General features: G+C 45.0%; 6 protein-coding genes across 6 annotated transcripts; 4 read left to right on the top strand and 2 right to left on the bottom strand.

Moving 5' to 3' along the window:
* Positions 1-463: 463 nt before the first annotated feature.
* AGABI2DRAFT_189244 (Ca2+-binding EF-hand superfamily protein) lies at positions 464-1,253 on the top strand. Its single transcript, XM_006453841.1, has 3 exons — positions 464-736; positions 801-948; positions 1,002-1,253. The coding sequence occupies exons 1-3, from the start codon at positions 469-471 to the stop codon at positions 1,087-1,089; spliced, it is 504 nt and encodes a 167-aa protein (XP_006453904.1). The 5' UTR covers positions 464-468; the 3' UTR covers positions 1,090-1,253.
* A 3,206-nt stretch (positions 1,254-4,459) lies between these two features.
* On the bottom strand, positions 4,460-6,519 carry AGABI2DRAFT_189243 (hypothetical protein). The gene is made up of 4 exons (XM_006453840.1): positions 6,441-6,519; positions 6,271-6,380; positions 4,943-6,210; positions 4,460-4,888 (listed from the first exon to the last, which is right to left on the bottom strand). Exons 1-4 carry the CDS (start codon positions 6,507-6,509, stop codon positions 4,782-4,784), a joined length of 1,554 nt encoding a protein of 517 aa, XP_006453903.1. The 5' UTR covers positions 6,510-6,519; the 3' UTR covers positions 4,460-4,781.
* An 86-nt stretch (positions 6,520-6,605) lies between these two features.
* Positions 6,606-7,215, top strand: AGABI2DRAFT_175650 (hypothetical protein). The gene has a single exon (XM_006453839.1). The coding sequence runs from the start codon at positions 6,674-6,676 to the stop codon at positions 7,031-7,033; it is 360 nt and encodes a 119-aa protein (XP_006453902.1). The 5' UTR covers positions 6,606-6,673; the 3' UTR covers positions 7,034-7,215.
* Positions 7,216-13,219: 6,004 nt separating this feature from the next.
* AGABI2DRAFT_175649 (hypothetical protein) lies at positions 13,220-16,192 on the top strand (the record flags this gene model as incomplete). Its single annotated transcript, XM_006453838.1, has 8 exons — positions 13,220-13,274; positions 13,335-14,620; positions 14,689-14,845; positions 14,894-15,117; positions 15,231-15,368; positions 15,422-15,560; positions 15,908-15,970; positions 16,170-16,192. 8 exons carry the CDS (start codon positions 13,220-13,222, stop codon positions 16,190-16,192), a joined length of 2,085 nt encoding a protein of 694 aa, XP_006453901.1.
* A 4,498-nt stretch (positions 16,193-20,690) lies between these two features.
* Positions 20,691-22,249, top strand: AGABI2DRAFT_189242 (hypothetical protein). Its single transcript, XM_006453837.1, has 5 exons — positions 20,691-20,889; positions 20,976-21,051; positions 21,115-21,456; positions 21,519-21,956; positions 22,027-22,249. Exons 1-5 carry the CDS (start codon positions 20,735-20,737, stop codon positions 22,066-22,068), a joined length of 1,053 nt encoding a protein of 350 aa, XP_006453900.1. The 5' UTR covers positions 20,691-20,734; the 3' UTR covers positions 22,069-22,249.
* Positions 22,250-22,670: 421 nt separating this feature from the next.
* AGABI2DRAFT_189241 (hypothetical protein) lies at positions 22,671-23,283 on the bottom strand. The gene is made up of 2 exons (XM_006453836.1): positions 23,033-23,283; positions 22,671-22,963 (listed from the first exon to the last, which is right to left on the bottom strand). Exons 1-2 carry the CDS (start codon positions 23,265-23,267, stop codon positions 22,950-22,952), a joined length of 249 nt encoding a protein of 82 aa, XP_006453899.1. The 5' UTR covers positions 23,268-23,283; the 3' UTR covers positions 22,671-22,949.
* Positions 23,284-25,654: the final 2,371 nt, after the last annotated feature.

The raw sequence follows: 25,654 nt of genomic DNA, 5'->3' as shown, positions 1-25,654 counted from the left end.
CAACTCAAATCAGCCTGAGATAGTGATCCAAAAGATCATGACAAACGTATCAGTGGCTTACCGGTGCTGCTGCGGTCTCTGGTCCATTGACGTTCAACCTGAGGCGCTCTTGCAGTGCGCTCTGCCACTTGTTGGGATCAGTAAGGCGTGGAAGTTTGAGAAGCATACACGATACCAGAGATCACATCCGAGACATGTCGCCAACCTTCATTAGCGCAGTGTCGATTAAGAGATAAATCATATTCATCTTGAGTTGAATTCGACATAACCTTTTTTAGATTGGATCAGACAGAATATCCCAAGAAAATCAAAGCAGAAGGCGACATACCTCGGAAGGCGCCCGGCGATGCATACCAGACGAATCAATGTGCTTTATGGGGGAAAAGTTGATGAGAGCCTCACCGTCACAGTCACATGACACGCGAAGATGACGGTGTCACAGCGACCAATCGACCAACTCGCCCAACCATGTACACCTCGTCGGCCGCCCAGAAAGCCAAAAGAAGAGCTCATACGCGTCCAGAAATCAGCGAAGAGCAAAAGCAAGAGATTAAAGAAGCCTTTGAACTGTTTGACGCAGATAAAGATGGTGCTGTCGACTACCACGAGCTAAAGGTTGCCATGCGGGCGCTGGGGTTTGACCTGAAGAAGGCAGAGGTGCTAAAGCTATTACGGGATCACGACAAGACTGGCCATGGGCAGGGATTGATGGACTTTGACGACTTTTTCAAAATCAGTAAGCTTTCTCGTCGCTTGACGAAACGATTCCTTCTTGTTCACATATTGACTCTTTGACCTAGTGTCTGAAAAAATACTTGCTCGTGATCCGATGGAAGAAATTAAGCGGGCGTTCCAACTGTTTGATGACGACAACACAGGAAAGATCACGCTGCGTAACCTACGGCGCGTCGCAAAACAATTCGGCGATCGGCTAGAGGACGAAGAATTGTGCGTCCATATTTCGTATATGTTTTCCGACTTGACTCTGACAATTGATGTAGGCAGGCTATGATCGATGAATTCGATCTCGACCAAGACGGAGAAATAAATGAGCAAGAATTCTTTGCCATCATGACGGACGATGCTTAACCACTCCCATTGTTATATACCATCACACCATATCCATTACCTACCTACTGGCATATTTATCAACCACTTTTGCGCGACCAAGGTATCTTGTATGCTTGCTGTATTAGCTCTGTATTCATTGTCAATGCTGTCGGACTCTCAGATTATATCTTGCATAACCGCTGTAGCCATGGGTTTGGGGAGACTTGCTGGGTAGGAAGAAAGCAAGTTACAAGAAGCGTGTCCCACGCACACGCCAGTATCGCCCCACAAAATGACTCATGGAATGCGCCCACATCGGGCATGTTTACCTTATTGGGTACAAGAGCTGTAACTCTGAAAGTAAAGTAAAAAGCAGTGGCGTCTATTGCTCGACAGGGCGATAACTCCCTTTGTTCTTCCGCGGTCTTATCGTCTTTGTCCTTGGACCAATCGTGTGCATCACAATTCAATCAGCCGGATAAATGTCCAATGTCCTCAAAAGCGCAAGACACAGTGCCGCGCACGATAAGCTTAAATGGGGGTACTCAAGTACAACAGAACATGTAAAGGCTTACTTGTAACTACCAGCCACTTATCGGACTTTCGGAGGCACGACAAAGGGCACGAAACACATATCAAGTAAAATGGTATCAATCCTACCTTATCATACACACAGCCGAATTAACCAATGATTCCAATCTCCAAACATTTCTCCCCCCGCATAAACAAACAAAGCCACGCGCCCCACATTAATTCTCAAATTGAAATTCTCTTGAACCGTAAGCGAGATCGAAAGATTGAACTTTTTTTTTTTTTTTCATCATTCCGAGTCGATGATCTGAGGCTATCTCTCCTTCAAACTGTCCCTGCGTCCTGTTCGGGGTGCATGTCTGTGTGCTAAAAACAGATCACCAACAGCGTTTATTTCTCGCCCAATGACATGGGACGAGACACATACGGTTACCAAGTTGGTAATTCTCTGTTGGGCTTTTCCTTTTTTCCGAACTCAACGTCTGCTAACTGCCGACATACGTGTTACACTCCATGTAGTCCTCGGCGCAAGTGTAAAACCCAAGTACGTCTGTACAAGAGTAAAGAAAGAATCCAACTGTAAATCGTCAGAAAAACGGACAAGTGGGTCCATCTATTCTCGTCATACTTCAATGAACATGTATGTACATCAAGACAATACCCTCGGGTCGGGGATCATGTTTACATAAGATCAATCCGGTATCAACACAAGAAGTACAGCCTATGGAGCTACTTGTGTTTAATTTTCGACGCCGAAACCACATAAGCGAGTATAAGCGTCGGAGTGGGGGTGGGTCAGGGGATTTCCATCTCAAGTAAAGCTGAGTTACTAAGCACGAATCCCATCCGAACTCCAAAGCTTCCCCGCACATGCCGTTTCAGAGAACACTAATGAACCTTGTATAATGAGAACGCCCCATGTGGCACAAAGAACTGCACATATACATAATACAAGCATGTAAATGCAATTACCCAGTACGCTTCAATCTAATGAGATCCTCGCTCAACGAGGAGAAAGCTTAAGCATTTTGAAAATTGTACTTGCACGTTCCATCACAAATTTACGCGAACCAGCCTGTCGGAGCAAATGATCAATCAAAACTCAAGGCAGCAAAAGAGTTTTCATTCAATCAAAAATTTCATCATTTCCCTTTTTCTCTTTTTCTTATGGACACTTGCTCCGAAAATCCCAGTTTGATCAACATCATTCATTATTGTTAGAGGCGATTCTATACTATATCTGATTGCAATGGATATCGCATCAAAAAAGAGCTTTATCCAATGGGGGACGTTCCTGCCTTTTGATGAAATGTGAATGTTTATATATGTAACTAACCTTCTTTCTCAAGTGAATTGCAAGATTTGGTTGTTTATTTCATACACAGGAAAGGCTCATCAAAATGATTTCCCCTTCCCGTGAAAGTTTGCTTCAGGTTCATAATAGATGTTCGCCGCCGGATTTATCCCAGCACAAAGAAAACACCGCGGATCCTCGTTCTCTTTCTTTTTTGTTTGTTTCTTCGTTTATACAGATGCGCCGGCCAAGCTCCACAACAACAATATGATTTCTACTTCAATCTCCTTCATCCTCTTCAAGCCCCAAAACCATAAACCTCGCGACGACTTACCGTTTCCTAAAAAGAAACCGGAAGAAATGTCCTAAAATGAGAACTTTTCTTTTCTTGCCACCCGCCGGCGATTAAGTAATCCTCATGAGACACATACACCATTCCCCTTCCAGCCACGGATACAAAAAACCTAAAAATAAAGAGAAAAGGAAAAAGAAGGGTCAAGTATATACCTACCTAACCCACATCCCAAATCTTCCAACGAAGCAAAAATCCAGTTCAAAAAAAAAAAAAAAAAGTAGGGCTTGTTGTTAAGAAGGTCTGATGTACACATGGCGACTCGGCATCAAATCTCAATCATGATTCATCTACTATCGTGTTTGTGATTTACATATCAGTGTCGTCGTGTACTAGTTCGAGGTTGCATCATAATCGTTGACAACCGCGCTAAACCGCACGTAGCATCATTCTTCTCATCAATACCAAAACAGCCCTCTTCCTTTCGCTCATAAGTATCTACTTACAGCAAAGAACAACAAAAACGTACAAAAAAAACGTGCCCAACCCTCACCTACATGCATCAAGGGCCATACAAACCCAAAGGATTTACAAACAAAGAAGGTTTAAAAATACCACAACATCTCTTGGGGCAGGGAAGGAACGGGCTGGAAGGGGTGGGGAGGAAAGGAAAAAGAGTCAGGCGCCCAAAAAATATGAATAATGTCTTACAAACCCAGTCCGATCAAAAAGATAACCGTTTTCTACTATGAAATCGACCCTTAGCCGGAATACATCGACGATACTAAATAAAGAAATCATGCTCCTCCCTGAGCACGATCAATGAAATTAACCTCATTCGTCCGAAAAGCCGAATGCGCTTACGTTTTCCCAAGATATATTTTCTTAAAGGTTCTCCGATAACCATGCCAGAACGACCCTTGAGGCATCAGTATCACATGTCCCAGTTAAGCCTTCCCCCACTGTCCCGTGTCATCACTAATATTACCGAATTCCGAGCTTCGAGGGATACTTACTCAGACTTGCTTGTAGTTGCACCGTATGGCAAGGACAAGGAAGAAAGTGAATCCGAATCACGATGACTGCTACAACGGGAGAGTGAATCTATTAATTTATACAAACGTACGATAGTTACACTAGCATAAGTTAACCAGTATAGTATCTACACAGTAAGAATAGGTCAGTTGCACGCGAAGGAGGGAGTAAATGATAACCAAAAGTCCCAAAAGAGAGAACAGGACTACCACAACCGGGTGGCCGAGAATCCAGAACGGGGATATGGTGCATAAGATGATGATCAATTGAGGACCAGAAGCAGATGGATCAAAACGCAGATGATTACAAGCTAAAGAAACATATGAAGGCAGATACAAACTACGCGAGTAGTTAATAAATAAGGAACTGTTGTGACAATCAGATGATAGACGTTGGAAGCGCCAGCAGTCCGTAACCCAAAATAAGAGAAAAAAAGGAAGATGGAACGAATGGATCAGCTCAGTTCGAAAGGAATGGCGATTTTGCGAAATCAAGTTATCGTCCCACTGGTCTTGTAAAGACAGCCAAGCCAATGCCGGGAAGCTGGGACGACAACATCCTTCCATATGGCCGGATAGGCTATGCCTTCTGGGGTGGCACATAGTCTTTGTGCACGCGCATATGCTGGCCGAGGTTGTCGTGTCTGCTAAAATCCTTGCCGCAACCAGGATAAGGACATCTATGGGCTGTGTACCTTTTATCAGATATAATTCTTAGCGATATGAAGAACAGCAACGCACGTTTTTCATGGGTATGAATGCTTCGCACATGCCGTTTTAAGTGTTCTCCCCTCGCGAAACATTTACCACAGCCTTCAACCTCGCAAAGGTACATTCGAGCACCCTTGCCGATAGTCTGCCGTTTTCTGCCTGCTCCACTTGACGCACTTCGTAAATCCTCCAATGACGTGACAGTAGGCACCCTTCGTCCTCTTGATTTCTTGGTAAGATTGGGAACGGGAATGGGGACAGGGAGAGTGCTTGAAGGACGGGAACGGCGACGCGCCATACTTGAAGTAGAGGTGGACAAGGTAGTAAAACTGAGGCACTCTGAACTTAGATTGCCGTCAGAGGGAGGGAATGACCGCCTTTGGCGAGTGCCCTGGTCAGAATCATCGAATTGGTCCAAGTAGTCAGATGAGCGGTGGTTCGAATAGTCATGGGGGTAAGGAGTATATCTTGTCCCAGATCGCGTCCGGAGGCTGCGGCCCTCTAGCTGGCCGTATGAGGGATAAGAGCCAGACATCATGGCTTGCGAGCGACGTCGGCGTTGCCTCGAGCCTGGAATGAATTCGCTGTCATCCGAATCGGTGGAAGATTCCTCGCTCAGTTTGGAAACATCGGTATCATCAAACAGGACTTCGTCGTCAGCTTCGTCGGCGGGGGCAGGTTTGATCAACGGCCGGTCCGGCAGGCTGTGGAAGGGCTGTTCGACGTCAGAAGGGCCGACTTCCTCGCCTTCTGCGTCCACATCACCCAGGTCGGTGTCGACCATCTTCCTCTCGCCGTTCCAACTCGTCTGCACGACTGAAGGGGCCATGGTCAGGCCAACGCCACCAAAGTCCATGCCGAGGGACCCTTTGATGTCTTCCGACCCTTGCATTTCGGATCCACACATGTAGTTTCCAGGCTCGCCATCAGAGCTGATCACCGCGGTGGGAAGTTTCGAGTAAGACAAGGGAGACTCCGAGGGGCATGGAGGTTCGAGGGGCGAAACTTCGGCTGGATGGACTGTAACAAAGGGTTGGGGGTGGGTGGAGAAAGGCAGGCGGGAGATTTGGGGCAGCGAATAGAATGATGGTTGGTGGTGATGATATTGCCGGCGAGCCTGAAGGGAGGGGCCGTTTTGGTCTGAATTGTGCTGAGAAAGAACGTCGAAGTAGTGGTCCATGTGGGGATGGTGCTGGGCGCTGTTCGGGGTGGCAGAATAGGCGGGCATGCCAGGGTCAAAGACGAGTTTCGATCGGGACATCGGCCGCGACTCTGGCGTAGAAGAGGGATAGGGCGGGCTATATTTAGAACACCTCAGTCAGATAACCGGCGAGCGAGACATTATCACGCTTTCTCACCTCGGATGGACGACAGCCGAGGGCTGGTTCCAGTCATCAAGGTCGACGTCAAACATGACGTCGTTCGGTATTGACGGCGCCATCTGCGCATGAATATGGTGCGGAAGAGCCTGCTCATATCGTGGTTTGTGATGGGACAGGGCAAACTGGGCTGGAAAAGATCGACATACTGCAGACGGGGGCATGGCAGGGCTGTGGCGTTGATGGGCTACCGGTGGCGACAGATAGACAGGGCCCATGGGCTTCGAGAACGCATTGTTGTGGGGTTGGTGAAGAGCCTGGACACACACCGGATAAATAGGCATGGAGGAAGAAGAGAAAGAAAGAGATATATACCTGTTTCTTGAGATTGGAGGCAAAGGACATCATACCGTAATCAAAATCAGAAGTGTAGGATGCCGCCATGTCCCCTTGCGAGGGAAACACCTGCACCGAAACCGAACCCGCGGAAAATACGGCGACGTCGCTATTGACTGCTTCTACTGGACTCGGGAGACTGTCAAAGTGGGACTCAATGGGGCTGTTTCCGTCGCGATACGAGTTGCTCGAGGAAGAGGAGAAGGGGGAAGGGACGGAAAAAGGGGTGTATGTCGGGCTTAATGGGGCGGGCATATTTTTCCTGCCTTGTTGGAAATGCAGAGACGATGTGGGAGAGAAGGACCGATGTTGGAAAGCAGCCATGGCGATGGCGAATGCGGATGGTTATATGAAGCTGGAGGGTAATGCCGAAGCTATCCCCGGATCTCTGGGTCTCCGAAGCTGAGTGAATTGAGTTGGCCGCAGAGCAAGCCGATGGTAAATATACTGAATTTAGTTCGGATAAAAATTCGCTGTGAATTGGGAGGGGAATTGGAAATTCAAACTTATACAGTACACAGGTCGGACACGGCTGTGATCGACGAATAGCGGGCTTGGGATGCTGGTGCCTGTTACAGAGTTGTGGAGAGGGAGCGCAGATCGATCTTGATGGTACGGCGGGCAGTAGAGAAAGCCTAGGATTCACTGAAAGATTATAGCAGCAGCAGCCTCCATTTCAGACTCCCGATTCTGCATCGAAGCGACTCGAAGCTTTCTCCACTTTGATCTCGTAGCTGACCATCGTGTGGCTCCCTCCTTCCTTATCCGGCATTCTCCCTTCTCTTGCTGCTCGCTTGCTGCGCTGCGGCCCTCCTCCCTCTCTCCCGTATAGCGAACCTTTGTTTCACACCTCATCGCCAGCTCTCTCACCATTTCACCAGATATTGATTCCAGCTCCGTTTGAACTTAGTTCCAGTTCAATCTAGACCACAGATCTCCACTAATCCCGTCCACGTCCGCCGATCTTCCCATCGCAGATCCCATCTCGATCCTCCAACTAGACCCTCAGACACAATGCCCTTGAATGCAACTTCCCGGCGGGCTTCTTGATCGTCGTCGTTGGGGCCCTTCCTTGACCATACTTTTCCTGCTCGAGGCAGCCACAGCGCTTGTAGACAAGGCAGTACTCGACAAACAAACAAACAAACACACTTCCCAATCAATCATCCCATCATTCTTGCTATGTATTTCGTATTTTTCCCGTCCATTTTTATCTCTTTATTTTATTATTATTCAAATCTCAGTGTTACGTGATGGATCTGTAACGAGTATCATCATCCGATCACAGCTCGGAACTGCCTCAATTACCACGTCCATGGTTCGTAGACACTATTGTGGTTGACTATTTACTCACGGCGCAATTTGATCTTTTTCAACCCAGTAGTTCGTCCAACATGCAGCCACCCCAGTTTACCAATTTTATTGTCATCTCATCAATCCAAAGTTCTCGGGACCTTAGCGTTTATGATCAAAACACTTAAAAACGTTATTAGTCTTAAGAACCCACGTCCCAATCTGTCCCAATACGGATTCAAAACAATCAGAGAATTCCATTCTCGTAACTTTACCAGATTCCTCTTTAACTTCTGCACCCTCGATCGCCAAGAATGTTCTTGCAAAGGGGGGAAAAAAAAGAAGGGAAAAAATGACGAATTTTCCCAGCTCATAATCTTTTCCTGTTTTTGTATTCCATAAGAATTTATCGCGGCGTTCCGTCTCTTTTAACACAGACGCGTCGTGAGTATGTTGTATCGTTGCTTCTTGACGCTCGTCAGTAAAAACCCGATTTGCAGACATGTGAATATCTGGAGATCCAGTGCAGACATGGCAATACCTGACAGACACCAGTCAGATACAAGGTCAATAGAGGACTAATTTTCTCCATGAATCTAAATAGAAGGAACACAAGTGCATGTCTGCATTGCGGGTTTTTACTGACGCTCAAACCCTCCTTTTCTTCTAAATGCGACTATAACCACCAGAGAGACTAGCGTTTCAAAGAAGATATCTAATTAACAATAACTGAACGTAAATTGTTCTGCTCATTTAAAATGAACTACTGTACTATGCCGCGAGATTAGAAAGTCGTGCCGAGTGTTTCGACGGGTTCTTATTCCGCAACCCTGTATTGAAACGAGTTCCGCTTCGGCAGATGCCATGGATGTTCAACAAGTATCTGAAAAATCATATACATACGGTCGTTGATCACGCACGGCCGCCGATCGACACAAAAAAAATCATGGCGCGCATCCGCCTCTTGCAATTTCAGGAGGCTTCGAGTCTGAAATCCTCTATTCAAGCGTCCTCTTACGCTCCTTTTTCCCGAATGAGGATCAACGACGATCCTTTTGCTCCACTCACACTAATTTAATAAAGGGATGGGATGACAGGAGTGAATTGTGCGGGAAGGATATTTGGGGAAATGCCAAGTTTCGCTGGGCAGTGTGGTGACTGTTTAGGAAAGTTCACTCCAAAGTATTCATTGTAAGTACACCGTAATTCCGACCCATCTTCTGTGACGGTTGGGACGGTTGCGTGGTCCTCAATGGGTGAAAGATTCCCTACACAACAGATTTAAACCCGTGCTACTCCTGAATGAATGAGGTTCTACAGTATCCTTTACCGAAAATCACGCGCGTAGCCCGAAAAAAAAAAGAGAGAGTTAAAGGTAGATCGAACGTGTATGTATACATGACATAAGTATAAAAAAAAAAGGTACGCCGACATGCAATTTCTTGATTGCTTTTTTCTTCTACCTCTGGGAAATTGTTACCTATTGTTACCAGTCGTTAATTTGGTGTTAACCCCATTAATCCTCGTAAAGTCATCTGATAAGACAAATAGTTTCGCCACGCCTCGGACTGCGTGAACAACGGGGCGAGTCAGTTCTCATCGCTCTGCACAGGTGACGCTACTATATATAAAATCCATCATAAGATTTTCAAGGACGGAATAACAACTATTTCCGCCCCATAAGCTGTTTACGATATGTACGTCTTATTATGAGACCTATACACCTATACACTGCGTGTGAGTTACCATAAAACAGGTAACACGACAAAAGACTCTCTCTCTCACACACTGGGGTTGTTATTTTACCCTCAGCGCGGCAACGGAATTCACATAGTGATTCATACAAAACATGAGACCCCAAATATCTCAACATTCAGTAAAGAAAGCCTATAACCTTGGGACATAGACTTGCGTGCCAACCAAGCCTTTGCCAAGTCCTAGGAACGAACTTTGGAGAATGCTGAGTTTACAGCAAAGGCGTCACCTTAATGCCACTCGGCGGATTAGATTTTGGATGGACACTGGACAGGCGTTCCCTTGTGATACCAACTCGTGAAGCGCACAAACTTGCTGTTTTCACATGTCATACGTCATCATACTTCACCTTCAAACATACATCGTACTACATTGGTCATCATAAATTTCGAAATCGCTTCCGAGAGACATTTCCGCCAGGTCAGTGGTCACAAGTTAAGACGAAAGATTGTTATGACTTATAACCATGGAAACGGCGAGAACGTATGGTGAACGAAAATAATCCGATTCAAGTTCGATATAACTTCTTGCGTCTGCCAGCATTCATGGGCAAGTATTTTCGGCGCTTCCTCCGCGGTTTTATTTTCTATCCTATTCACATAAATAGAATGTCAGCGCAGTATTCGGAGAGAGAACTATGATGCAATTGGAAGAAGCGCACAATTTGAGATAGGCGGGCCGCGGTACGTTCTCAGTGATTTCGAGTGATTATCAAATGTTATAAGATGATTTGATTCTATGCCACGGATTCCAGGAACGAGTCCAACGTTCAGACCCAGCAAGACTCTGTCTTCAGGTTCCATGGGATGATCTTCGGCCATATCTCCGAGCCAGTAAATTTCAAAAGGCAAAACCCGCGGCGTAAACACCAAGGGCTTTAGAGGCTTTGAATGATTGAGTAGAGAAGAGAGAAGCAACAGAAACACGCTGATAGCGAGGATAGCAAAGAAGCTTGAGTAAAGCAAACACGCCGAGTTGACCAGTGATTTCGTTAATCGATGCTTCATTGAAGAGAGTTCGAATAGTCAAGTACGTCACGTCAGACGAGCCGCGGAGAAGGAGTGAATCTAATATCTCTCGTGGTAAGAGACAACGTTGGTTTGAAAACATGCTTCAATTTCATCGCAACATGTTTTGGACACGCGTTGGGTCACTGGGTGCCTGTCGAAAAACTCACTTTCTCCACTTCATCAAAAAGCAAGCGTCTCATGTAGCACCGGCTGGCAAGCCGTCGCCCAAATCGAGCTTAACCATCAGCTGATCTTTAAAAAGCGAACACATTTCGAAACTTAAAATCCAAAAGGGGGTCTTTCCAGAATCTGGATTCTATGTAAATGTAAATCCTGCTAATTTTGTAATTCACACACGCTCGTGACGCATATATGCTCTATTTGGTTAAGTGCCAGGAATGGGCATCATGATTGATCGATATTTTTACACCGGAAGAGCTTAAAACAAGTGAATTGTCAGTAACAAGGGGAGTTTGAAAATCATTATTATCAGTGACCAGCAATTTGGTCAGTCAGGAAACTCTAACTGGCCTGCTCACTAGAAAAAACGGGATATGAGCCTTTCGGAGTGAAGATAAAGTGCGGTTAAGAGAACATTTTCAGAAAAAAGGCATGATCGAATTATTGATCATGGCGGAACTGCTGATCGCTGATAGAATAAGGTTTAGATTTTGAAGATTCGTTATAGCCTGTTATAGCTATGCGTTTTTTTCCGCGTGACTCAGGCGACAAATTTAAATGACACTTAGCTAGTTGGTCATCCATGGATCTAGGTTCCAAATAACCGCGAAGGTATAAGATACTAGTATATCTGAGGGTGCTTATCAAAAAAAAAAATACCACTGAGAGATAAGCGTATCATTTAGTGGAGTCTGGAAAATCACTTCGTGGAGCTGACGTCGGCCGAATTGTCGATAGCCTTTCATCTGATTGATTGAGAATCCTATATAGCAAAATAAGTAATCAAAGGTCTCTCTGTACGAGGACTTTGTAAGGTGCTATTAACCGATGTTTGTGGCCACACAGCCCATCAAAGCTATGTCGATATCATCAGTTGACAGCCGGTGGATATAAGTGGGAATTTGTAGCAAGGCTCAATTGAAGAATATTGAATACGCGTTTCGCTCCCCTGCTTTCAAACTTTACACGTTTCATCATAGGATGCACTATAAGATCCAAGAGTTTATGGTCAGTATTTAACGATAATTTTGACCAGTAGTTAGCTTACCGCTTCCAGATTTCGCCCAGAGATGCCCGCAGTCGCAAAGCCTTGTCATGCGAAGTTTGAAGTAAATCTGGATTGTGTTTTTCAAGTAATTGCGTCGCGAGTCTCAGTGTTGGGGCTATGTCCAAGTTGAGCAGGGCATAGCCACGAATCTTCCGAAGCGCGTTTATGTGTGTCCGGACCCTCAGACATTGGATATGAAGGGAAAACGCGATACCAGACAGACTTTACATACCGGCATCAGGTCAATGAGTTGTGTGTCACGAGTCACAATGGTAACGACATGCCCTCTCTGTGAGCGTCGTTTTGATGCCGGCAAATGGCATGCCAGCCCTTCAACTTCTTCACCACTTCCTCTTCCAAGAAAGCAAAGTCGTGATCGAGCATTCTTATTCTCATCAACATAGCCCAAGTCAATGTATCAATACCAGGTCAGGCTGCCATACAAGCTCATACAAGACGACTATAATGGAGACAAAAGTCTACCCGCCGAAATTACGACTAGCTAGCAAGCTTCTCGATTGCTGGTATCAATTTCGGTAACTTTCTTCTCCACAACGTCGTGTGGTTCACAGTCTCGCCAGTATCGAGGCATATACTCAAGCGCCAGTCATAGTGGCTGGGGCTCAATCTGGGAGGAAACGATGTCTTGGATGACGGTAGCAGTTTTGCATTGAGACGATAGAGATTCGAGGACAAATGAACCGATGAGCCATCTTCCAAACAATAGGTCAGTTCTATCTTCATTCTGTCGCAAATAGTCGTGTATGACCTAATTCTCTTCCTTCTTCACCAGATGATTGCTTAGTTTCGGATGAGAACTTGAAATTGAAGAATGAATGAAAGAAGCGTATATATATATATACTCGGTATGGAATACAGGAGTGAGTTTGGAGCGAGTGGCTCGTATGTCGGCAGGGGTAGCCGATTAACCATCATCAGACACCACTCTTTCTCTCAGGAATCCTCCAGGCTCTTGGTGCTACGCTTTGATTTCCATCGCACTACACGTGTGATGAGGCGCCCATATACCTGGCCCTAGGACACGCGGAGTCAATACCGCGCTTACTATCTTCCTTCTATCACCCCCCTCTAGATCTCCTCCCCCGCCTCGGCGACGATTTTACCCTGCATCGGCCCTGCCACAAACGCCAATGAAGTCATGGTTAAAGGGAAAATTTACAAAAGCTGGAATGAAACGAAAGGCGCCTAACCTCAGTCAACTTCATACTGTCAATGGTAACCGGTAACAGCCTCCGAGTATTGCTTTTGAAATCTTCACTCATGTTGTTCAGATGCCAGAAGCCCAATGACCAATGCCGTGCACATTGAGACTCATAGTATTGGTGGGAGCGAGTATGAAGGTTAGGCCGTAAATGATCGCTACTGCAGGCCCCACTTCAGCTCAATTTTCGGTCACTTAGCATGTCAAGTCGATACGATCGCAAGGGGTGGTTTTCTAAACGACACTCACCATTTCGTCGTGAAGGATTCTACTTTGGTGGACCAATCGACCAATTTAATCAATCATGGAGTAGGCGACAAAGCAAGTACAGGTGAGAAAGCATTGCTTGGAGAAACATACTCGCAACTGAGTCAACCTGTAGCCAAAAAGCTACTGTCGAAGCATATGATTCCTGGCGCAGCCCATGACTCATCCGCTCGTGATCCTCCGCCGAAATGCCACCCGGGGACCCGAATCAAAATCAATGAATTGATCGTCGTGTGGTTCTACGATGAAATAAAACAAGAAACGATTCTTTGGATCTCTGGGCCTGCTGGAGTTGGCAAGTCTGCCATTGTTCAGACTTTCGCTGAGGCTCTCGCTTTAACCAAATGCCTTGGCGCTTCTGTATTCTTTTCACGACCCAATGGCCGCAACAATTCTCATGCCGTTTTTATCACCATTGCTTATCAGCTCGCGGTACACATCGAACCTTATTGCGCCTTCGTCTCCGAGCTACTCGCTTTCGATCCTGAAATTGTGAATAAAAGCATGGAAGAACAGTTCAAGGCATTCATTGTCAAACCTTTCGTCGAGAAGAAGATCGAAGTAGGTGGAAAAACATGGGGTGTCTTACTGGATGGGCTCGATGAACTCGATGAACGTGGCCGGCAGCAAGAGATCATCTGCCTTATTACGACCTTTGTCCACGATCATCCCAAGCTTCCTCTCGTCTGGGTAATCTCTAGCCGGCCAGAACCGCATATCACTAACACATTCAAAAAACAACGACTGTTGTGCAGTTTCAAGGAGGAAAGCGTTCCCATAAACTCCTCGAAAGCCTGTCAAGATGTCGAGCGCTATCTGAGAGGCAGCCTTAAGACTATTCAGCGAGACAATTTTCCGCATATCATCGCCGAGGGTTGGCTTGAGGAGATCAAAATAGTGAGACTCGCGCATGCGGCGTCTGGCCTATTCGTATTTGGCGATGTAGCAATCCGGTTTATTGGAGATCCCAATTACGCTGATCCGATCACCCGTCTCGATGACGTCCTCTCTGTAGTTGATGGTTGTAGAGTTAGTTCTTCTGATGACCAGCCCTTTGCCCTCCTGGATGCTTTGCATACTCGCATTCTCACTCGTATTCCGTCCAAAATGTGGCCGACAACGCAAAGGGTGCTTGGCGCTATCGCGGCTAGGAAGTTACTCCCCGGCATCGATTGTGTGAAGGGACTTTCTGTGGTTCTCGGTCTTCCATTGAGCAAGGTTTACGCCTCGATCAATGATCTGTATTCACTACTCGACATCCCTCCTCTCGCCAATGTCTATGACAGGACGTTTCGCTTTCACCATGCCTCTTTGTCGAGTTTTTGCGGGACGCTACTCGCTCAAAGAAGTTCCATACCTCTGAGGAGAATGCAGGGAGGGACTTGATGGAATCTAGTGTTAGAATTTGGCTGGACTTCAAGAGGAGTTCTGCTCCAGGACCATGTAAGTCGTTGTAGCCTTTGACTCGGTCACTGGTGTTAATGATTCTAGGCTCCGGATACGTGGATCAGTGGTTCGAATATGCCTCTCAATTTCATTCCGTAGGCAATCAGTCTGCGGATGCGCTACGCATATTCAACAGTTCTTTTTTTGGCCAAATACATCGTTCATTATTGGGATCGCTTGAGGAAAGATGGAGCACCGTACAACGAGAAGAGTCAGAGCACCATTGTAATGAATTGCTTGGCTTATTATGTGAAATCGATGCCGGCACAGTATGTTCCATTTTTCGCTTGTCGGTAGAAGTGATTGGCCTATGGTTTGATATTTGGAAGGTAAATTCGTGTTATTGTGATCTCCCATCATTCATTAACAACTCGAACTCTAGACACATCGTGAAGAACTCACAAGTAGGGGAGTTGTTCGGGAGATCCAGCTGAAGTGGCTCCACTTCGAGTCCCTAGAAGAGCCAAATCAATACCACAAATATTGCATTGGCATGGCTATAGATGACGTATTTCCCCGGGTCAGTAGTTAACGTCCTCCATAGTATCACGCTCCTTGACTCCTGATTTCCAGGCAACTTGGACTCCTGAAAGCTTCGATGAATACACGTCATACTTCAAGTATACTCAACAACACTACCCCAAACTCCAAGTGTTAATTTGTGGGCCTTCGGGGAGTCACTTTGCAATGTTTGTATCCGAAATCACTAAAGGTGATTTCCAAGGATTGCCACCTTTTACAAAATTACACAACATTGTTGCGAAAAATACGGTTACTATGTATCACTGCTTCCCATGCTCGGATGATGTATAGTACAGATCTAAAGACTAAGCTTTTCGTTGTTTCTTTCGCTTGTCTCATTGGCTCTTTCATCAATCACTAATGCACCAAGCACTCATCAGACACGTACCACAATCCGATTGATGGAATATTCGGGATAGAAATCTACCCGAGAATTCCTAATTGACAGCATTACATTACCGTGTATTCGAACGTTGTCGAAGCGAATTCACGAAATGACAAGATCTGCCACATTTACTTTGTACCAAATCCCTTTAGTATATCGCCACACCATGTGTAACTCTCCAAATGCGTCGGATGAGCCCTTCATTATCCCCAAGTGTAAGTGTGGAGTTGTGTCCTTCCGTAGTAGTGCTGTCCTGGTACGAGGCTCACACAGGCCGATTTGGAAAGAGACTTCTTCATCTACTTCTAGTAGTGTCGGGAAGAGGGTTTTGTAAATTAAAGATCACTGTTATACTATCCTTCGAATGAGTTTTTCTTTTTGATAGAAGTCTGAACCGCACCTCGTTGGTTCAAGGTGGTTTTCATTATATCGTGTAATGATTAAAGGTGAAACTTATTGTATAAAACATTCACAGGTGATATGAACGTCCCACCGATTCTGTGAGAATCATGACACTCACTCACCCAAGGTACATTCCACAATTCCCATTCTCCCCCGAATTCATATCGTTATCGTAAAAGAATCCAGAAAATTTCCATCACGGAACTCCAACAACGAATAGAAACGCGAAACCCATTTAGTAGCAATGATTTCGAACAAAGATCTTACTAGAAGTTCAAATCGATAAAAAAAACAACTTCTTTTCCCAACTTGATAAGCGTTTGAATACAGCAGCATATCCTTTGGAATTCGAATCTTTACTCCACCCCGATATCACTTTATATAGGTCTCGAGCGAGCCATATTATCGGCATGAGGAACTTTGTCGATGTCGTTTAACTCATTCATACAATAGAACCCGATAAGGCGTAAACGAGCCCCATTGAATGGTTCCTCTTTTTAGGCACAAGCATAGTATGTAGTAATATGACTCGTTACATCTCAACGAAAGAATGAACGATTTAGTTCATTTCTATCATCTTTTTCCCATGAAAAAACTATAACCGAAAAACCAGAAACCTTAAAACATCAAAGAGAAGAACTTTCACTCCATTCTTAATGATAACTATTTTTAAAGTCGAAGGACAATGGTTTGTTCTTTTGATAATGATAATGATTATGAGATTGCCGAAAACAAACACGTTAACCTCGGGGAACTAATTCCCTCAGTTGGCCTCGAGAAGCTTGTTACGTTGCGATTGTCCATGGGGTTATTGACTGTGAGAGAAATTCGGTAATGAAAAGATAACGCGTGAGGGTTTGTTCTATCACGGGAGAAGCCAAAGCTTGACTTACTATCAGAGATACCCAAGCTGAAAGATAAAAAGATTCGGGCTTCTAGTGTAAAATTATTCCATGGAGTCTCCCGGTTTCGTTTTTCTTCTTAGCTTATTGATGTGCGCTTGGAAACAACCGACTCGCAAAAGGGAAAGAAAACTAAACGATAAGAATTAGAACATCATCATCATCAAGAAGTATATCAAGTTCAAAAAAAAAAGAAGTTTGGAGAAACCACGAATGATCTCGTGTATCTTGATTTTATGGATCTTAAAAAAGAGCTTCACACGGACGAAGCCGATAAGTAATATATGGGACTCAAAGTCATACAAAGATAGTATATCAGATCCAGAGAAGGTACTGATGTTCAAAATAACAAAGTTCAATTTTTTTTTTAATGAAAGATAGAATACACCTTTACTTTGGGTCTTCGTTACCGAAAGTGGTCATATTCTTCATTGAAATCGCGAAGACTCCATCGACTCTCACATTAATCATATACATGATATTTGTGCGTCAGGTGTCACAAAAGCCAGGCGCCTTTAAGTGACTCCAACTCGACTGCAACAAAGGACCAGGGACATGACGTAGGAAGCGAGAGCTGGACAGGTAACATTGGAACAGAAATGAAAATACGTGACATCTATAAAGAAATAAAAAAATGAATAGCTTCCATAGACATTCCGCAGTCTAGAGGAGCATTCAGTTTGTCGCCAAGCCGCCGGCTTGAGCAAGATAATCCAAGCTTTCGACGTGATAATCAGAGGAGACGAGAGCATGCCAAGTTTGGAGATAGAATTCTATTGAACGCCACTTTATTTTTGGATGAAGTACATTGGAGGACCAGGTGCGGGGGTTCTTGGCCGCACAGCAGAACATGATAGTAATGAGAAGATGTCAAATATTCACGAGATAATTGGGAACAGTTAAAGCAGGTGTGTCCGCTGTAGGTATTGACCGAGAGAAGAACAACGATACCTGATAACAGCCGAAAAAAAGCCTCAGCCAGAGAACGCGGCTTCGCCAGATATAAACATCGAATGAAAGGTAGAGAGTGGGAGTTGTAGTCCGCAGGAGTACAAGTGGAGTCACAGAGAGGACGAAAACCAAGAAAGGCTTCTATCGGAGGTTGGCCATGTGGTAGGAAGCTGATGTCATTAGGGGTGATGACATAAGGTGATGAGCACGTGGCTGCTTTTCGTCGAGAAAGTTAGGGGCTGAGCGTCGTCCGCCTCAAAACCAACTTGGCTCTGTTCACTGCCTGCACATGCCCTCTCACGTATGTTCAAGTTGTTTTTATTACCTCTCACTGACTTTATTTTTCTAGGCCCCAGACGACCTCTTTTCCCGCCCCCGGACACGCTCGCAGACCGGACCCACGACGACGACCACCAAACGCAATCGCATACCGAGCGACTCTGTCAGACTCTCTGCATCCCGCAAGAAACTACGCCCCGCGTCCGAGAGCTCTTCTCCTCCCGACGATGTTCCCAGACGACTTCGAACAGAGTCTCCTATACCACCCTCTACAGACGTCTCGCAGTCGACCACACGCAGTTCTTCTCCTTTGGTTTCAACCCCGCCCTTGACGTTTCTTGAGAGCTCGGCTTCTCCTGGCTATGCACCCGAACGTCGAGGTCCTCGAGCCCGGGCGACTCTCCCCGTCCCCGTGCCCAATCTTACCAAGAAAAGCAGAGGGCGCCGTGTACCCACTCAGGAGGTGGCGGAAGTGCAGGGAGAGCCTACCAGGGACAAGCGAACGTATGTTTGCAAAGTCGAAGGGTGTGGCAAATGCTTCCACAGGGGAGAGCATCTCAAACGCCATATACGGTCAATTCATACCCATGAAAAGCGTGAGTACCTCATTTGCATCCGAGTTTCTTGCTTAATTCTTTTTTAACAGCCTTTGAATGTACATATCCATCTTGCGGAAAATTTTTCAACCGACACGACAACTTACTCCAGCACCTCAAAGTCCACAAACAGAACAGTCTGGAAGAGAGCAATAATCCTCGTCCTATACTCAACCTATCTCCTCCATCTCTCTCTCCATCACCCGAACCAGAACCTGCTATGGACCATCAACTTGAAGAATCCTCTGCCTCCGAATCTGAACAAGTCTCTCCCACCATTCCCATCAAACCCAAATATCCCGTATCTTACACTCCTTATACGCGATTTGACATTCCTTGCGAGTCATACAACCCCACTAGCATGATGGCTATCTCTTCTCTTCGTACCGAATTACCATCACATTCTCTACCGACGTCACGCATTCGAGATTCATTCTAGACCTTTTTCCACCATATCTATCTATGTCTACAGCAATGTCCCCTCAACTACCCTGGTTTTTACCTAGCGCTAGGCGTTGCGTCATGATTTTGGTTTCAACCATATCTGTCTTGTCTAAACGATGATGTGTAAAACTCTCGGCGTCTCTTTTTTTTTTTTTTCGGGCGCTGTTTCATATTTCACATGTCAACCATCATATCATTCTCTGAGAAACGTCATTCCTACCACGAGTTATTATTTTTCTCTTACCCTACTTTTTTTTTTTTTGTGGCGTTTCAGTTAATTTAGAGCAATTTTTCTATCATTTGTAACGTAGTTTTTATGTTTTCATAATAAGTACCTCGTTTATCTATAGCTTGATTTTTTTTTTCTTGATTGTTTTTAACGTTTTTTGTGCTTTATGTTTTTCATTAGGCCTTGTTGTGTGTTGTGTTATGGAGTTGTATTTAACGATGAATACGATGAATACGATGAAGGACGGATCAAATTTTGTTGGAGTGGTGGACGGATCTTATCACATTCCCATCTTTTTGCAAGAAACGTCATTTCTACCACGAGTTATATAGCTTGATTTCTACTCTAGTTTTTTTTTTTTGGTGGCGTTTCAGTTAATTTAGAGCAATTTTTCTATCATTTGTAACGTAGTTTTTATGTTTTCATAATAAGTACCTCGTTTATCTATAGCTTGATATTTTTTTTTTCTTGATTGTTTTTAACGTTTTTTTGTGCTTTATGTTTTTTCATTAGGCCTTGTTGTGTGTTGTGTTATGGAGTTGTATTTAACGATGACGATGAATACGATGAATACGATGAAGGACGGATCAAATTTTTGTTGGAGTGGTGGACGGATCTTATCACATTCCCATCTTTTTGCAAGAAACGTCATTTCTACCACGAGTTATATAGCTTGATTTCTACACTAGTTTTTTTTTTTTGTGGCGTTTCAGTTAATTTAGAGCAACTTTTGTAACGTATGTTTTTATGTTTTCATAAAGTGCCCTTTTTTATCTATGTTTTTAAATAGACAAAGTAGCTTGATTTTTTTTTCTTGATTTTTTTGAGTTTGCTTGGATTTTTTTTTGTGAGCGTTAGGTGGTGTTGGTGTGTTATGGATAAATACAATGAATACAATGAATACAATGAAGGAAGGACAGATCAAATTTGTTAGAGCGGTGATTGGTGGATGGATCTTATCACATTTCCATCTTTTTGGTTTTTTTATTTTTTTATAAGAGATCGAGTGTGGTGTGGTTTTTTTTTAGGATCTGATGAGAAGTTGTTGAGGTGATGACTGATTGTAATCTAAATTCCCCCCCTAACACGGTTGTCAAGATTAGTACTGTACAATAATCCCTGTCATTCTCTTTATCACCATCACCATCACCATCACCATCATCATCATCATCTACTATGGCATCAACAACAACCACTCCTGAATCTACAAAACTATTCTGTCTCGGTAATCCTTTACTTGACATTCAAGTCCTTAACGGTGAAAAATATTTGGAAAAATATGGATTGAAGTCGGATGATGCGATTTTGGCGGAAGATAAACATATGTCGATGTACGTTTTTCTTTTTTTTTTTGTCTCTCGATTGCGAAAAAAATTGAGTATTTGAATTTTGATGACCCTTTTTTTTTTTATGAAAGTTATGATGAGATTGTGAAAGACAAGGTCATCTATGTTGCTGGTGGTGCTTCACAAAACACAGCTCGAGGAGCCGCCGTACGTTTTTTTCATCATTCTCATCCCTTATCTCACACCCTCACTAAAACAAAAACCCTACAGTACATCCTCCCCCCCAACTCAGTAGTCTACGCCGGCTGCGTCGGCAACGACGATTTCCAAACTCAACTCCAATCCGCCAACAACCGCGAAGGTGTCCAAAGTCTCTACCAAATCAAAACCGACGATAAAACAGGCGCTTGTGCTGTGATCATCACTGGACATGATCGATCTCTTGTTACTACTTTGAGAAGTGCTGAGAAATTGGAATTGGGGCATTTGGAATCGGAGGGGGTGTTGCCGTTTATTGAAGCTGCTTCTGTGATTTATGTGGAAGGTTATTTTTTGACTCATGGGACTGAGATTGTGGAATGGTTGAGTAAGAAAGCTTCTGCTTCCAACAAGGTTCATTTCAGTTCACCCTCAAAGAGTTTTCTAAAAACATTGAATTTTTTTTTTTTTGGTAGACATTCATAATGAACCTTTCCGCACCTTTCATCGCTCAATTCTTCACTTCCAACATCCAAAAAATTCTTCCTCACATCGATATCCTCATCGGTAACGAATCCGAAGCCTCCGCCTGGGCAACCGCAACCAACTACCCCGGCTCCCCCACCGATCTCCAAGGTATAGCCCAATCCCTCTCCACCTCCACCAAATCCAACACCCTCCGCAAACGCACGGTCATCTTCACACATGGAGATCAACAAACCGTCGTCGTAGCTGGACCCAATGAAAAAGCTATAAATGTCCCAGTAAATCCACTTACGAAGGATGAAATTGTCGATACGAATGGGGCTGGAGATGCGTTTGCGGGTGGGTTTGTGGCGGGGTATATTTTGAAAAAGGGGTTGGAGGAGAGTGTGCTTCTTGGTCATCAACTTGCGGCTATGTGTGTTCAACAGGTATGTTTTTTTCTCTTTTAACTTTTTTTTTTTTGCTGTTCTAAGATGTTTATTGAAATATCATTATTAGAGTGGACCTCAATACAAGTTCCCTAAAGTCAACCTCCTCTAAATGGATCGACGTCGCTATATCGCTTTCAACAGCGGTAAAGAAAAAACATTTTGCCAATCTTGGCTTCTATATTGGGAACGTAAAAAGAAAAAAACCCCCGTATATCCACACGTTACAGAATCGTAGATACACAAAATACGCCTGTAAGAAAAGGAACAAGCGAAATCCAGATGTCGTTGAAAACAAAAACCCTATATTCGAAGTCTAGTTATGCCACTATAATCAACCGTCAAACCGTAATAGTCATGCTACACACAGGTATCAAATGAGCAAGCCAGTCAAACTGTGAAAAAGCACTTTGTGAGACCCACCGATCAAACGGACATCCTATAGCAAACCCGGAAGGAGAAAAATAAATTGAAAAGACAGAAATGTATGATAAGGCGACAGAACTACAAAAATACCAATAATTGTAGTAAGAAGACTTCATACGTAAATCATTAATGAACCGAGGGACTGAAAGGGGGAAACAAAAACGTAATGACGAAGAGCCAAGTAAACAAGAGGCAGAAAGATAAGACAAAGTAGCAAGGGTGAAACGCTACTCCTAAAGCGGATCAAGGGAAGCAGCAAATCAAGCGAGTTGGGGCGAAGAAGGGCATAAAAAAGCGAACTAGCGAGTGACGGTGAGCGAGGAGATCCAGGATTGGGGGAAGATATCGCGTATGATGTAGGCGCGTATTCTTGGGGTGTTGTTAACGGAAGGAAGGAAGAAAGATAATCCTCCAGATTTCGCCGGATGGAGGACTGGGGTTAAGTCGTGCTTGTGCGTAACGTGTTAAATTGATTGACTCCCAGCTATTCCGAAATTAAAAGGGAAAGAAATGAAAAGAGCCGCTGGGAATGAGACAGATTGTTCGAATATTCTCAGGCTACTTCGGCTACGTTAAAAGTCCTGATGTTAAGTTGGTGAAGAGAATTAATCAATACGTCAAGGAAAAGAGTAAGGAAGCAAGGCGCTTACCCGGGCGAACCATGCGTTCTCCGAGGCCATAAGTGAGGTACTGAGGGTGTGATCGATCCAACGAAGGAGGGTATGGTCCATAGTTGTTCACGACGTCGTCATCATACTTGCGCAATTCATTAATCCCATGCACCTTCACGTTTCCCAGCCTTCCACCTTTAATACCAGCAGCACGTTCTTCTCTTCCAACGGGACTAGTATACACCTTGATGTTGCTTCTCTCATCTATATCCATATCCGAAAAAGAATCATGAACAAGCGCATCCATTTCTTCTTCATCTTCAGTTAGACTGTGACCGTTTTGATGACGGTTTACGAAAGGAGAAGAGGAGCGGGTAGAATTTACATGAATTCGTTTGCCTGGTTCACGGCGCGCATCCGGAAGGCCGTATTGAGAATGGACATCATGGCAATCGTTCACGAGGGTAGTTGACGATAATGAGGATGATGAGAGTGATGGCGATGCCTTGTTGAGGAATGGTAATCCATCACGATCGGCTGTATTGCCCATACGGGGGTCACCACGCAAATCCTCTCGTCCACGCGTATCCTTCTCCTTCGCTAAACTATCAATAGACATCTTCCGTTGTTCCCGTTCCCGTCGACTCTTGAACACGGCTTCCATGGCCACTGTGACCTCTTCCTCGGTGATATCAGGGTCAATGCAGGCCGTAATCCTGTGGCTACGAATTCTGTGACTTGGTCCTTCTGAGTCTTCTAACTCAGGTTCGGGCGATGAAGGCAATAACTCATCAAACTCTTCTCCCTCGTCTTCTTCATCCTCAGAACCAGAAGAGTCCAAGTTGAAACTCGGGGTAGATCGAGAACTTGGATGAGCTGATACTATGGGCGGTGGTGGGGAAAGCGGAGTTACGGGTGGTTGATGATGGCCCTTCTCTACGGTACCGCAGTTGATTCCGGCAAAACGGGCGTCCTTTCCTCGGTTGGAGTTGAGTCCATGACTAAGAGGTCGGTGTGGTGAGAGTTTAGGGTTGACCGAGCCCGACAAAGCCTTAACCGAACGAGTCGCGAAAGGCGAGTCCCCTCGTAGTGAAGGTAGCAACCGCGGTGGCGGTGATGTCCGGCCGCAAAGTGAATTACTGTGTTCAATCAACCACTTGACCGGCTGCAAACGAGGTGTGGAAATAGGTGAAGCCAATATAGCGTTGAGCGAAGAAGAATGAGTCGGCTGCCCTCGAAAACATGCCGGTGGGGGCGACGCGGAGGGTCGTCGTCGCGGTGACGGTGGATGCGGACTCGCAGAATAAGCTAGATTGGTACAACAATCAGTGCCCTATTGAGTGATGTAGGGAACGAGGTTGAACGTACGGATTCTCATGTCAGTGTATGCATATCGTGAATGTCCAGCAATATCAGATGATGTAGGAGGCTCTCGGGACCTTCTATCTCTTTCCCGGTCCTCCCTCTCCTTGACTTGTGAAGGACGGGGTGACAGACTACGACTTCGCACCGATCCTTCCGACAGTGACGAGCCCCTGGCTGATCCGAACCAGGACATCGACATCGAACTGGTATTTTGAGACGACGTTCTCGGAACATGAGGTTCCCGATTGACATGATGTCTGTACGAAGGGGGATAAGGGGGTAAGCAGACAGCATCATAGCATGAAGCCCAAAAAAAGTGCCCTCTACCTTGATCTCCTGTGCCGTCTTAGGGCATCTGTCTGTATTAACGTTGTCAGCGACACTGTACAAGTTTTGTTGCAAGTAACCTACCCTGGTGAAACGGGCGTTACAATCCTCGCATTGGCTGAGTAAGAAGTAGGCAAAGGGTCATGAGCACGCCACAGGATCTCCGACGAAAGATAATGAAAAACTTACAAACTTGGGTTTGAATGAGTCTTGGTCGTCTTTTGGTGCCTCTTCAGATCCGCTTCCCTCACAAATGTCTTGGTACAACCGTTTATCTGACACGGCCAGACCGTCGGCGTCGCGGATCGTCCACTCCCGATATCAACCTCAGCCTTGGCATTCGACCGAGGCTTCTTGGCCTCTGCGACATCGTTTCGCGGTTGGTTATTCTAGAACGAGCAGAAAAAAACGCAAATGGCCAAGTAAATAGACTGTGGCGAGCGGGGGGGATGGGACGAAGCTGGATTTGGGCTCACCGGACTGCTGTATCCGATCATTCGGATTCTTTCACTAGAAAAAATATGTTGGAATGTATGGGAGGAATAGAAAAGGCGGAGGAAGTGGCTGCGGATGTAGATAAAGATAAAGATGTGGCGAAAGTAAGACTTTGTTTTCGCGACTCTTTGTGCCTCAAATGTGCCGTAATAACAGGCACTTAGGGCTCCGGTCTCCACTTCTGTTTTCGACCCGGCCACGCTTATGCTCGCTTAAAATTCGGTGCGTGCTGCGACACAAGAAGCTGTTACGACAGAAAATCTAGGCTAGAGCTGCCCCAGTCCGGGAGCCTGGTATCCCATAATCTAAAGATGGTGCATTGTAATGAATCAGCAATAAATCATTTGTGCCAATGATGCGTGGGCAGTGTCAGTAACAATTGCATCGCCACATTTGAACCGGAGCATATCTTTGTCACGCATTAGCCTAGGTTTGGGTATCTACATACATAATTACTTGCGATTTCGGTATCCA

Source organism: Agaricus bisporus, assembly GCF_000300575.1.
Source record: "Agaricus bisporus var. bisporus H97 unplaced genomic scaffold AGABI2scaffold_1, whole genome shotgun sequence".
NCBI classification, from domain to species: Eukaryota; Fungi; Basidiomycota; class Agaricomycetes; order Agaricales; family Agaricaceae; genus Agaricus; species Agaricus bisporus.
This window is presented reverse-complemented; position numbering and strand designations above follow the sequence as displayed.